The sequence below is a fragment of the Eucalyptus grandis genome, chromosome 8 (genome assembly GCF_016545825.1).
Source record: "Eucalyptus grandis isolate ANBG69807.140 chromosome 8, ASM1654582v1, whole genome shotgun sequence".
NCBI classification, from domain to species: domain Eukaryota; kingdom Viridiplantae; phylum Streptophyta; class Magnoliopsida; order Myrtales; family Myrtaceae; genus Eucalyptus; species Eucalyptus grandis.
In genome coordinates, this window is record NC_052619.1 from 27480911 (window position 1) to 27493949 (window position 13039).

The 13039-nt window shown below is 38.5% G+C and overlaps 1 protein-coding gene across 14 annotated transcripts; it reads right to left on the bottom strand.

Moving 5' to 3' along the window:
- LOC108954331 lies at nucleotides 1–5259 on the bottom strand. 14 transcript variants are annotated; one of them, XM_039300380.1, is made up of 7 exons: nucleotides 4987–5259; nucleotides 4820–4879; nucleotides 4643–4717; nucleotides 1950–2110; nucleotides 1098–1194; nucleotides 385–429; nucleotides 1–47 (listed from the first exon to the last, which is right to left on the bottom strand). In XM_039300380.1, exons 1-5 carry the CDS (start codon nucleotides 5078–5080, stop codon nucleotides 1102–1104), a joined length of 483 nt encoding a protein of 160 aa, XP_039156314.1. In that variant the 5' UTR covers nucleotides 5081–5259; the 3' UTR covers nucleotides 1–47; nucleotides 385–429; nucleotides 1098–1101. The 14 variants fall into 14 exon arrangements, 10 of the variants coding, with proteins under 10 accessions (XP_039156314.1, XP_039156309.1, XP_039156315.1 ...); XM_039300375.1 differs by having other exon boundaries at nucleotides 1098–1208; XR_005545671.1 differs by lacking the exon at nucleotides 1–47 and adding an exon at nucleotides 785–845 and having other exon boundaries at nucleotides 54–628.
- Nucleotides 5260–13039: the final 7780 nt, after the last annotated feature.

Genomic DNA, 13039 nt, shown 5'->3' on the forward strand with positions numbered 1-13039 from the left:
TAGCGGCTATATACCGCCGTAAGGTGACGAACGGCTGACGGGGTTCCCTGGATTACAAAAAAAAAAACGTATCTAAGAGTAAAGTTCCCTTTGCTATGCTGGTCGGGCTCTGATTGCGATTTGCTTGTGTCTAGCAATTTGTGTCCTGCTATTGTGGTAAATGGAGGAACCAGGGGAAGTAGACAATCGCCTCGCTGTATTATGCAAGAGATTAGGCAACCTGAGGACATAAGTTGATGCCCCTCCACGAGATAGAGTGATCTCTAAGGCAATCCTAGATGAATGCAATAGAACAGTGTTCGATAAGCTATATTCAGGTGGAGATATCAATTTTCAGGCTTTTCTTAGCACAATGAAAAGAGTTTGGAAGGTAGATTTAGTTACCTTTACGCAGCGTGAATCGGGTATACTTTTCTTTTACCTTTGAATCTGAGATGGACAAAGCAAGATTGTTAGTGAATAGTCCATAATCTTTTGCAAGCAATTTATTGATCCTTAAACCATCGGAACCTAATAAACCTGCGCAATGTTATAAGTTTACCAATTGTGCATTCTAGGTTCAAGTTCATGGCCTCCCTATAGAATGGTGCTCTGAGGAGGTCGTGGCTCATATAGCCAAAACCCTAGGCTGTGTAAAAGAAGTAAAAGTGGAGAAGAATGGAGTGTCATTTCAGAAGGTGGGTAGAGCAAGAGTAGAGCTTGATCTTGATACACCTTTAAGTCCAAGCACTTTATATAATATAGGAGGGGAAAGTCTGGTTGGATTTTAAGTATGAGAGATTACCTCGATTTTGCTATTCTTGTGGAAAAGTTGGGCATTTTGCTACCAATTGTGAAGAAGTTCCCTTTGATGAAGCAAAATATGAAGATAAGAGCAGCAACAGGTTTGGACATTGGTTAAAAGTAGAGGCTAAGGAGACCAGCCATTTTTGGCATATTTTTTATGGTGATAGGGTGGGTGAACAAGAGGAACATAGAGCAAGAAACCCTCCAACTCAAAACACTCAAATAGTCATATTTACCGGATAGCAAACTGCAACAACTTTCACAGTAGCAACTCAACCACAAAACAGGGCACAAGTGGATGTTATAGTTACCTGATCACCAAGAGGAACAGCACCAGGGGAAAGGAAAAAGCATAATGAATATTGAGGAGGATGAACATCGGCTAATGGTGGCTGAGAAACCATCGTCCTAGATAAAGAAAGCTAGATCAAAAAAGGAAAGCAGAATTTTAAAGAGCTCACTAGCAAAGAAATTAAAGAGGTACACCCCATATGACTCTATTCCTATAGAGTTGGTGAATTTTGATAAAGCAAAACTGCAAGAAACTCCCATTAGTCTTTTGGATTACACTACAGGATGGGTTTTGGTGGCTAGCCCGAATAAGCCACCGGTTTACAAATGAGAATATTGTGTTGGAACTATCAAGGATTGGGCTCACCACTGACAGTTCAAAATTTAAGAGTCATTATGGCTCAGGAAAGGCCTGATTTAATTCTGTTAATGGAAACAAAAAACAAAGAAAATGTGATTTTTCGTAGTAGGAGACAAGTGAAATTCAAACACAGCTTTGTGGTGAACCCAATAGGAATTGCGGGAGGGTTAGCGATAATATGGAATGAAGAAGTTTACGTTGTGGTAGAATCTCATTCCCAAGAAATGATTAACTTGATATGTGAAGATCATAATAGCCGAAACAAGATGTTGATTACTTGTGTGCATGCTCCAAATCTCTTTCGGGAAAGATTACAATTATGGGATAAAATGAGACAAACCAGTCATTCGAACAGTTTACAATGGGTTTGTTTAGTGGATTTTAATGAAGCACTTTACTACTAGGAGAATGTGGGCACTAGGATGGCGGAAAATTATAGAATGCAGGCTTTCCAAAACTGTTTACATGACTGTGTGCTAATGGAAATAGACTGTAAAGGGTGTGCATTTACCTGATCCAACAGCAAAGAAAGGGTTGATTTGGTTAAGGAAAAGCTGGGTAAGGTGTTTTGTTCTTTAGAATGGAAGCTCATGTTCCCAGAAGCATAAGCGTACGCTCTCCCAGCAGTCAGGTCAGACCATAATCCTCTCCTACTTGCGAGCAGCGCTGAATCTGTAAAAAAGAAGAAGAGAATTTCAATTTGAGGCTTTTTGGACTGAAGTTACAGAATGTAGAGAAGTAGTTGAACAAGCATGGCATTCTCACACTCCTCATGAAGTAGGCCTAAGAGACAAACTTCAGGCTCTAAGTTATGCTTTGAAAGCATGGAGTAAAATGAAGTTCCCAAATAGCCAACTTCGCATATCAATCTTGAAGCAAGAGCTTCAATCCTTAACTAATGATACAAGCTTGCCTCAAGACTTATAGGATAAAGTTCTTAAAAGAAGAAATTGAAACTTTGTGGAGGAGAGATGAGATGTTTTGGGGCTTAAGATCCCGAATCAATTAGCTTCAATGGAAAGATAAAAACATGAAATATTTTCATGCAGTAACTATTCAAGGAGGCAGAAAAACAGCATCACTATGCTAAAGAATTCATCGGAGGAATGGATACGGGATAAGCAGCAACTACAAAACCTAACTATGCATTTTTTTCAAGGAGTTGTACACTATGGTAGGGATTAGATACTACCAGCCAGTGCTGGACCAATGCCCGAAAGTCATTGGGATGAAATTAATGAATGTTTGGTGGCGGAAGTAACTTTGGAAAAAGTTCGTGATGCTATTTTTCAATTCAATGCACAGAAAGCTCCTGGTCCGAATGGTCTAAATGGAATTTTCTATCAACATCATTGGGACATTATCAATCCCAATGTTTTTGAGGAAGTGAGGGGTTTCTTTCGATCGGGAGTATTAGATCCAGCCTTAAACAGAACTCGCATAACATTCATTCCAAAGACACCCCATCCATAAAAATTTAATCAATATCGTCCTATTAGCCTTTGCAATTTCGCATATAAGATCATATCGAAGATTTTGGCAAATAGACTGAAAAGATGGTTGCCATTACTGATTTTAGGGAAACAAAATGCCTTTGTAAGTGGAAGACAGATTCAAAATAACATTTATATTGTATAGTAGGTGTTGCACCAATTGAGAGTGAGGAAAAGGAAAAAACACTTTCAAGCGGTGTTGAAATTAGACATACAGAAGGCCTATGATAGAATAAAATGGGATTTCCTAGAATGATGCTTGCTGAAAATGGGTTTCTGCGCCAAATGAGTCAACTGGATCATGCAATGTGTCACTACAGTTACCTTCAGCATCAAATATAATGGTGAACCTCCCCTTTTTTCTATCCTACGAGAGGGATTAGGCAAGGAGACCCATTATCTCCATATCTTTTCATTTTAATGGCCAATAGCCTATCTTCTATGATGGGAAAAGCTCTATTGGACGGGAGTATAAAGGGAATAAAGCTGAATAGATTCTGCCCTACCTTGACTCATTTATTATTTACAGATGATTCTATTTTCTTTTTGGATGGATCCATATAGGAATGTCAGAATGCTGTAACTGTGATAAACCAATATTGCTATGCCTCTGAACAAGTCAGGTATATTTTTTTAGTAAAGAATGTCACCAACAATTACGGGATAACATGACAAGAGAGTTGAGGGTGCCAGAGCTTGTTAGGACAAGGAAATACCTTGGAATCCCTTCTGACTAGGGAAAATCAAAAAAGCAGATGTTTGCATGGATTTTAAATAGGGTAAATATGAAATTGGAAGGCTGGAAGGAACAAATTATATCTAAAGCAGGCAAAGAAATTCTCCCAAAATCAGTAGTACAGGCATTGCCTCAATATGCCATGTCAATTTTCAAAATCTCAATATCAGTTTGCAAGGCTATAGAGAAGAAAGTAACTAATTTCTGGTGGAAAAACAATGAAACAAAGGCTGGTCTACATTGAAAAAAATGGGAAATCAAGAAAGTAAGAAAAGACAAAGGAGGAATGGGTTTTAAAGACCTTACGGTAAACAAGGCTCTCCTGGGTAAACAAGCTTGGAGGTTGGTTAAGAATCCGGATGCTTTGTGGAGTAAATTATTGAAAGGGCTCTATTTCTATCGAAATGATTTTTGGCATGCTGATAATGGTACTAAGTCTTCATGGGGTTGGCAAAGTTTAGTTCAAGGAAGGGAGGCCATAGCGGATTTAGAGATGGTCGGTTGGAAATGGTCAAAATGTCAATATTATAACAGATAAATGGCTAAAGAGAGGACTGATTGGAGGGCCAACAAACAGAAGTGATCCAAAACAAGTTTATAAGTTAATGAACTTTGAAGCACAACAATGGAATGAGGCTTTGTTAAATAACCTCTTTGATGAACAGACTATTCAGGAGATCATTGCAATTCCAATCAACCGTCAACTTGCAAATGATGAGTTGATTTGGACAGGAACTAAGGATGGGTCGTTTAGAGTAAAAAATGGCTATAACATCCTAAGAGACCGAGCAACAGCCAATATTGCAATAGAACACCCCTCATCATCATATCAAACACCAAGAGAACTATGGAATGCTCTATGAAAAATGCGAACCAGCCCTAAAGTGAAGAATTTTATATGGATGCTTGTCAAAATGCCATCCCATCTAAGGAAAATTTATGGAAAAGAAGATTTTACTTGATTCGGTTTGTGACCTTTGCCGAGAAAGCATGGAAATGACCAAACATATACACCTCCTTTGTCCTTGGACTGCATGGATATGGAGTCACCTGGAAATCAACTTACAAGTGAATGCACAGGAGGTTACCTGCATAAATGAGTGGCTAGCGTGATTTATAAAGAAGGATAAGCTTGGAATTGATCTCAAATACCCTCTGGCAGATCTGGAAGGAGAGAAACAACTACGTTTTTCGGGGTACTAAGCCGAATGCCTGCAAAGTGGTAGATCTAGCCCAATTTCAGCAAGATAGTTACAAAAGATGGGGCTTTTTGCATAGTAAAGCAGGAAAACCAGCAAACACAGAGGAACTCGACATACCTGAAACGTGGGAAGCTCTGGCTGCGGGTACTTTGAAAATCAACGTGGGTGGGTCACTAGGTGAGGGGTCGACGGAAGGAGCGGTCGCTTGCATCGTTCAGGACTCCTCCGGTTGCCTTGTAGATGGCTTTACCAAATCTATTCGAGCGGAGACAAGTTTTCAGCTGGAAACCCTAGCTGTTCTTGAAGCGTTGAACCACATAAAAGAGAAGGAGCTGGGGTGGGTTTCGGTGGAGACAGATTGCTGAAGTCTCGTGAACACATTAAAGTACAATGAACAGCTTCACTGGGAAGCACGTGGGATTCTGACGGCTTGTAAAGACTTCTTCAAGATTTGCCGCTGGTGGGCCTGCATCTCTGTCGACGGTCTGCTAATGGAGTTGCTTATTGGGCCGCATGAGAACAGAGGAGAAATTCGCTTCAGCCCAACTGGTTGTATTCCCCTCCTCCAGGCCTTTGGGCCTTGCTGTGTAAGGACGCCCCACAAGATGGGTTTAGCGTCTCAACGTTTAAATAAATAAAATCCGTTACTTTCGACCAAAAAAAAAAACTACCTGTTGAGACTTCTGGGTGTCTGGCTAAAAATCACCCGGACACCCGCTGAATTGGGCGAACAAATCCAAATCCAAAACTGCAGGAGCTGGCTGTTTGGAGGTAAAGTGGCCCGGTGTTCGTTCTTTACTTACAGTCAAAAATGCCCAATTTTTTTTTTTTTTAAGTCCTGCAAAAGAAATAGATTGTGTTAATTATTTTGCGGCCAAATAAGTGAAACTGGCATTGTGGCTTGTTTCCAGAGAGCTCGCCAAAGGAATTAATAAAAAAATATTCGATTGAAATCTCAGCTTATTACATCGTTCAAAGTGGGTCGGAGTCAAAGTGAATGGAAAAGCTAAAGCCTTGGTTTCGATCAACACCGCTTTTGTTTACCAAGCTGGGATCTTTCATATGTATCATTCGCAACAGACGAGGCGTATAGGTTAATCCTCTGCATATTTCCCTTTTTCAAAATAATAAAATAAAATAAAATAAGAGAATTTCCAAATCTAGCGGGCAAACTCGCTTGAATCATTGTAGCCTAAGTTAGCACAGACGAGAAAAATATAAATATTCACATCTCAACAAAATAATGTAAACATGCACACGACTCCCTCATACCATTTAAACAAAAGATGGCTACTTAAAAATATCAAAATCAATTAATGGGGAAAGAAACAAAACTGTATCCAGTGCACGTTAAAAAATCTATCTCATGACTTATTTTCCGAGGACACGATGAGTTGAATAAGAACAAAATCTAAACAATTTCTAACCTGCTCTATAAATTCCTAAGAAGTTAAGATCAATTATGTGAAAGACATGTTGCCTAGAAGAAGAAATATTGGAATGGAATATTTCAAAATTGGGTTGAGGATGATAATTTTTTTATTGCGAGATATAAATTCATAGCTAATTTTTTTTAGAACTGCCAATTTAGTTTTAGACATTTCAATTGTATCAATCTAGTTTTAAAACTTTTAATAAGTTATCAATTTAATCATAAACTTTTTGACGACTTATCAAATTAGTTATTTCGGTCAATTTTGATTGAAAATCGCCGATATAGACACCGGTCGATTCGCTAGCTATCTTACATGGCGTAATTGATACTCTCGTGAACAATTTTTTCTAATTTTTGTTGTACTTTTTTTCCCTTTTCTTTCTCTTTGACCTATGGTCGATTCTCGGCCACAAACGATGGCTCAACCCTTGCGGCCGAGGGGCGCAATGCAAACCACACCATGTAGGATGGTTGATAATCTTCTAACATCTACGTTAACTAATGTTTGCCAAAATTGATCGAAAAGACTAAATTGACAAGTCATTAAAATGTTTAGAACTAAATTGATAAATTATTACCACAACTTAAATTGGCAAGTTGCCATAAAAGTTAGGACTAAATTGACACAACTAAAATTTATAACTGAATTGATTGTCATACAATATGCTTAAGACTTTTTGGACAATTCTCTGCATCCAGCATTAGTGAAAGCTTTATAATTTTGAAGTGTCATTCTTCATTAAAGTCGAAACGTGTAAAATCTCTTTTGGACTAAATAATGTGAGTGCAATGTCTTCTTTCACACCTAGACGAGTCCCTAGACGAGGTTCTTCTCATGAACTCTTGCATGAAGTATCTAATTCTTTTTAAAATGACTTGCACTTTGATTTGAAAGGGAATAACATCACTAAGCAAATGAATCCTGAAAACACATCCAATGAAAAATGCCCTACTCAAGCGAAAGATCCTTCGCTCCAAAGTAATAAAAAAATAAGCCATCGGCATACTAATGAATCATTTAAAGGTGTTCGTTGAGAAAATTTCTCATTTCTTTGAATTTATACATTATAACCAGTTGCATCGCTTTCAATTGAACAAAAAGCCTGATCTATTTTTATGCCCAACCAATGAAAGAAAAGGTAAGCATTATCCGATTTGTAACTGGAATGCCTAGTTTCGACCAAACAAAAAAGAGTAGAATGCGTAGTGCATAAAAAAAGTGACGTGCCCATTATTGGTTAGACGTACTCAGATCAAAACCCTTTCCTCAAATCAGCACAAGTATTTTCATATTTGAGTAATTAATATATCTTGTTTAGGATACTAAAATTGATTTGTATGTCAAAGCTAAGGGTGATAGATTCTAGGGTCGGAACGTGAGTCATTTCCTCCTTGGAACCGGCCTACTTAGAGTGCACATAACAAAATTTCTAGCCATAAATTAATTTCTCAATTTCTATTCCATGGACGAGTTTCTTAGTAAAGAAACCCGTTTGATAACGATTCAGAATTTCTATTTCTAGAGTAAAAATTCGTTTGATAAGAGAATAAAATTTTTATTTCTAGAAGTGGCGACGGCTGGCATTCAGTGGCTGGAGTCTAATGTTCGACGATCGGCGTCCGGCATTCGGCAATCGACAGCGGGTGGTCGGAGTCCGGCATTCGATGTCCGACGTTTGGAGGCCAGCGACCAGCGACTAGCGGCAAGTGGCCAACTGCTGAAGTTCGGTGGCCGGCGGCGGGTGGCCAAGTCGAGTCGGGCAACCGGCAATGGGTGGCCAAGGCGAAGTCCGGCGACCGGTGGCGGGTGGCCAATGGCTGGAGTCCGACAGTCGGCGACCGACGAATGGCGGGGGGTGGCCAACAATCAATATCCGACGGCCAGTGGTGACCGATGGGCGGTTGGCGGTGGGCCTCCGGTGTCCGATGGTTGGCAATGAGCGGCCAACAACCGACAAGTGTCTAACATCCGATGGCCAATGGTCGGTAACGAGCGGCTAGAGTTCGGTGGGCGACGGTTGACGTTCGATGGCGGCGATCGGTGGCGGCGGGCGTGGCGGGGCGGTGGTGGGCGGCCGAAACCGACAACAGGCGTTCGGCATCCCACGGGCGGCAAGTGGGTGACGGGCGATAACAAGAGTGAACAATAAATAAAGTTTTGATTTCTCATTTCTGTTCCAAAAATAGAAAAGCTAAAAAATTTTACTTTTGATTTTTACTTCAAATCTATTTCTTGAATAAAAATTTGTTCAAGAAATAGAAAAATGAAATTACGTTACCAAACGGATTTTTACTTTAATCTGTTCCGTGGAATAGAGAAATAAAGAAATAAAGAAATAAAGAAATAGAAACGTTGTCATGTACGCTCTTAAAAACTGGATTAAGTAGTTGTTATGGAATCCACGAACCGGACATTGAAGAGGACGGACCTGCATACATTGATTTTTCCACTAACGGGAAATCTGTTCGGCTCCTCAGTCGAATTGCCGGAAGCAAAGATAACAATGAAGAAACGAAAGGCACCCCTTTTGCCGCTGTTTCGCCTGTTTCAGGAAACAAGGAAAACTGTCGGAAATTGTTCGAAGAAATCTGCGATGGGAGCTACATAGGTCGAGCCAACACATAAATCTTCCAAACATATCGTGAAGAAATTCTGTAAAAGCAGGGTGCTTCTTCGAGAAGCCCAAGTCTTTCCACTATGGAAGATGAGTGCCATTGCCACCACATCAACTTTACCAAGAAAAAAATCCATAAGAATAATAAAACTTTAAAAAATCGGTCCAATTTCAGTCTTTCAAATGGATGGATCTACACTTGGAACTAAGAACCTGATTGATATGTATTGGTTCCAAATTTTAGTGAGCGGGAACTACCGAACCTTTCTGTTATTTTGCTTACCCCAAGTCAAAGCTGTCCTCTCAAGTTACCCAAATATGAATTTCTTCATTCTCATTGGACACTGATTTATCTCTACTAAGCAAATAATGAAAGGCATATCAAAAAGTCATGCTGAATTTTAGCTACCAAAATGGTCGTATGCAAGAAATCACGCCAGCACATTTGCTTGTTGCTCCCAGTGCCGCAGTAACTCGGTTCTCCGGCATAGAAGCCCGAGCCGAGCTTGTTGAGCCCACCGAGCACTGCCTCATCCTCTCCAGTTTCCTTTCCCATCCCTCATCTGCTTTGCCCACAAAGCTGAAAGTTAATATAATAATATATTGTTTGTTGAGCCACGAGAGACAAAGTCATGCCTCCGGGTATCTAGAAAGAATATACCGAGAAGATCCAGTGGGAACCAAATCTCATTGGTTGCACGTGCCATTTGCTGGAAGCCACAGCCAAGTATTTTTATTGAGGAGCGAATCGATTCGTCGGCAGTACGAAAAATTGCTGGCGAGACGAAAATTGCTGCGAAAACATTTCTCCCTTAAAACAGTAAACTGACCTGCAGAAAATAGCAAAACTTTAAGTAGTTCTATGAATTTTTGTGATTTTCTACACGTAGTTGGATCTTAAACCCTCCATGAAAGTTGTAGGACACATCTTTAGAAACAACGTATCAAAATTTAAGAACAAACAGTTGAGATTTGGGTAGTGAAATAATCCCTCTCTGGTAGGTTTTTAATCTAGAAGTTGCTGTAGAATTTAGGGATAAAGACAGCAAATTACTGCTCTCTATACAATGAGATATAGGCTTAGGTTTCTCCATGAAAAATGTTAATCTATGTCCCTTCTATAACATACTAAAATTTCGTAGCATTTCGATGAGATTCGATGCACCTTCTGCTTTTGTGATTAAAACTGCCCATATTAGCTTGTATCCTGCTTTGATCTGAGACTGTGCAATAGATGTTGTGCCTCTTGTACCTGATTTTCTTGACATATAGGGAATCTAATGGACTTGTAATAATGGTTAGTTTTTGCTCATGCATGTCTCTTCCATAATTCGAAGTGTGGCCATTGTATAGTTACTAATTGTGGCATGTGTGTGCAATGAGTGCGACATGAATGAAATGTTGTGTGAACATTTAGTGCTACTTGAAGTGATTGTGCGCTCTTGAGGTCTTATGCATGCTGTGATGTGATATAATTCAAAGGTGTGATGTGTGGAATGTGTCGATGAGTAAGATATTTCCATCAGTACTGAGTTACTGGTGATGCCATAGGGAATGGGATGTCCATGCTGTGTGATCTTAGATGTCTCTATTGAGTGAGATACCGGAATACCTCGGAGTTGATATGCCCCTATGTGTGATTAGGGATGCCTCGGTTGTGGGATACCGGGAGCCTCGTAGTACTGTGTGATCTTGGAATGTCTCAATTGTGTGATATTAGGATGCCTCGGAGTGAAATGTCCATGATAGCAATATCATGGAAGTCTAGATGTAGGATTCCGAAAGTGACTCAATCAGGCCAACTTGCGTTCTGGTGGGTAAACTGATCGAGGGTGGACTTTGATATACAAACTATAATATAAATTCTACTTGGTGTGTGAGTTCGCCTGTTGTTGTCACATCTCATTTTAGTTCAAATTAGGAGCATGATGCATGCATGTGCATTTAGCATGTTTGCTACGAAGTGACTATTCATTTGACATTTTAGTATTCATTTAGTTATACCTGTGACAATCCTACCTTAGTATGTTGAGCTATTTGGTTGTGTTTTCTTGCTTTCTTTGACAACTGTGGATTGTCTAGCCTAGGGTTTTATTATTTCTTTACTAGGCATTGCTCATTCCTTTCTATTTTTCATATACGTACCATCGATTGCTTGTTATGAGGTGATAATGTACATTGATATTTCTTTTCACAACATATATGACCCTGATATCAAGCTGATCTACACGAGATATAAGGTTATGTTTTGGATGGACGATGGCAGGGTAGACTGGATTCCTATAAGGTTCATTGCTTGGTTCATAAACCATGAAGGGGAGCTATTTGGCCCTCTTCAATTTGACGCTGGAGGACTTGGAGATGAGGCAGGAAGTGCTTAGGCACATAGATCATGATAAAGCTGAAGAAGAGGTCTTTTGTTTTTTGATGGACAAGGGCTAGTGTAAGGTGTAGTGAAGTTAGGAACCTCTCTCACTCTTTTCCCTAGCTGATTACTTACACTTTTGTTCATGAACATGTAAACATATGTTGTGCATCGGTGAAGGACTTGTAAGTAATCCAGATTGACGTATGTAAGCCCGAATGGATTAACGAAACTTCTCATGATCCTTATATATGTTCTTAGTTTGATTGTCTAATGCTAAGTGACAAGACTATTACAAGTGATCGTTTGTTAAAAAAGCTTTAGATCATAAAATATCCATGTTATACATGCTAACCAATTATTTTTGGATGCTATAGTGCGATGATTGAAACCAACAGGTCTTGTCATGATGATAATCCGTATAATTTCCGCTTACGCTTAGCATATGACGCTATTGGGACGTCACAGTCGATATTTAATCACTATCGACAAACACCTTCAAATGAATAAGTGATAAGATTTACTAAGAAAGTTAAGAAAAAAAGGAGTGTTAGCATGTAATAAAAGGTTTGACAAAAATGAAATAAAAAAAGAAAAAAGTATTCCCTGAATATTTATTCGATTTGATACCCTTTAGCTGAGAAATTCTAAATGCGACATTAAAAGTATAAAATAAATGTGAAATGTCAAAAACAAAAATAATTTAAGAAGTGAGATCAAAGCGACTTGGCTGAGGGGGTGATGACTCAATAATCTTTAGGCAAGATAATATATGAAGAATTTAGTTTGAGAAGTGGGGAATTTCTCCTGGGATTTGCTTTTGTAGAATCCCTTTCGAAAGAAAAGAGTTAGATTGTTCATTATAAACAATATTCCAATAGATGATGTTTTTGCAATCGACTCATGTATATTAGCACCAAGGGTATGGTAGTATTGCTAGTTTTCTTTTATATTTCTTTTATACATTAATACCCCGGAAAACTCTAATCGGTATGCATGTAACAAATTTACCCAAAACTAATTTTTTGACTACCAAAAATCCTAAACTGGTACATCTTTAACAAATTTACCCCAAATTGATACACTTGTTATAAATTTACCTCATGTTAGTTTTTGTTAAATTTTACTTATTGAATTATTAAATTAAATGACACGTGACAATTGGCTAGTATACCAATTACTCTTTATTTATTACGAGTATATAATTTTTGTGATTTTTTTGTGATATTAATCTAATTTAACGGATGATATATTTTGTTATATCAGTTTAGGGTTTTTGATGGTTGAATAAATTAGTTTTGGGTAAATTTATCATAAGTATACCAATTTTGATTTTTTATGATCGGTTATAGTAAATTTGTCACAGGTATATCAGTTTAAGGTTTTTCATGATTAAAAAATATTTTGTGATAAATTTGTCACACGTATCTGGGTTGGAATTATTCAGGTATTAACCCTTCTTTTATTAATGCAAAAAGCAAGTCAAGTCAAGAAGCACCTCCATAGGATTTCTGCAAAGTGCCGTGACAATTACGCGTGCATTAATTGTCCTTTAGTATTCTTTTCTATGGCTATCTCCTTTTTATTAAATTTTTTTTTGGTCGAACCTTTTTATTAAATTAGTAGGTGGAGAATATGCCTTTTGGCTTGGAGCATCGGAATTGTTCATTGGTTTTCGTTTCTATTTATTTATTAGTAGAGAAAGCAAGTCAAGTTAAAGAAAGGAAAAAAAAAGAAAAAAGGATACAACATAAA

Coding starts and splice junctions, on each gene's coding strand:
- LOC108954331 (XM_039300373.1), bottom strand. CDS start 5,080: ATGCAAGCGACCGCTCCTTCCGTCGACCCCTCACCTAGTGACCCACCC. Junction 4,718..4,819: donor CCTTCCAGATCTGCCAGAGG/GTATTTGAGATC, acceptor GTTGATTTCCAG/GTGACTCCATATCCATGCAG. Junction 2,111..4,642: donor TCCATGCTTTCTCGGCAAAG/GTCACAAACCGA, acceptor TCTTTTTTACAG/ATTCAGCGCTGCTCGCAAGT.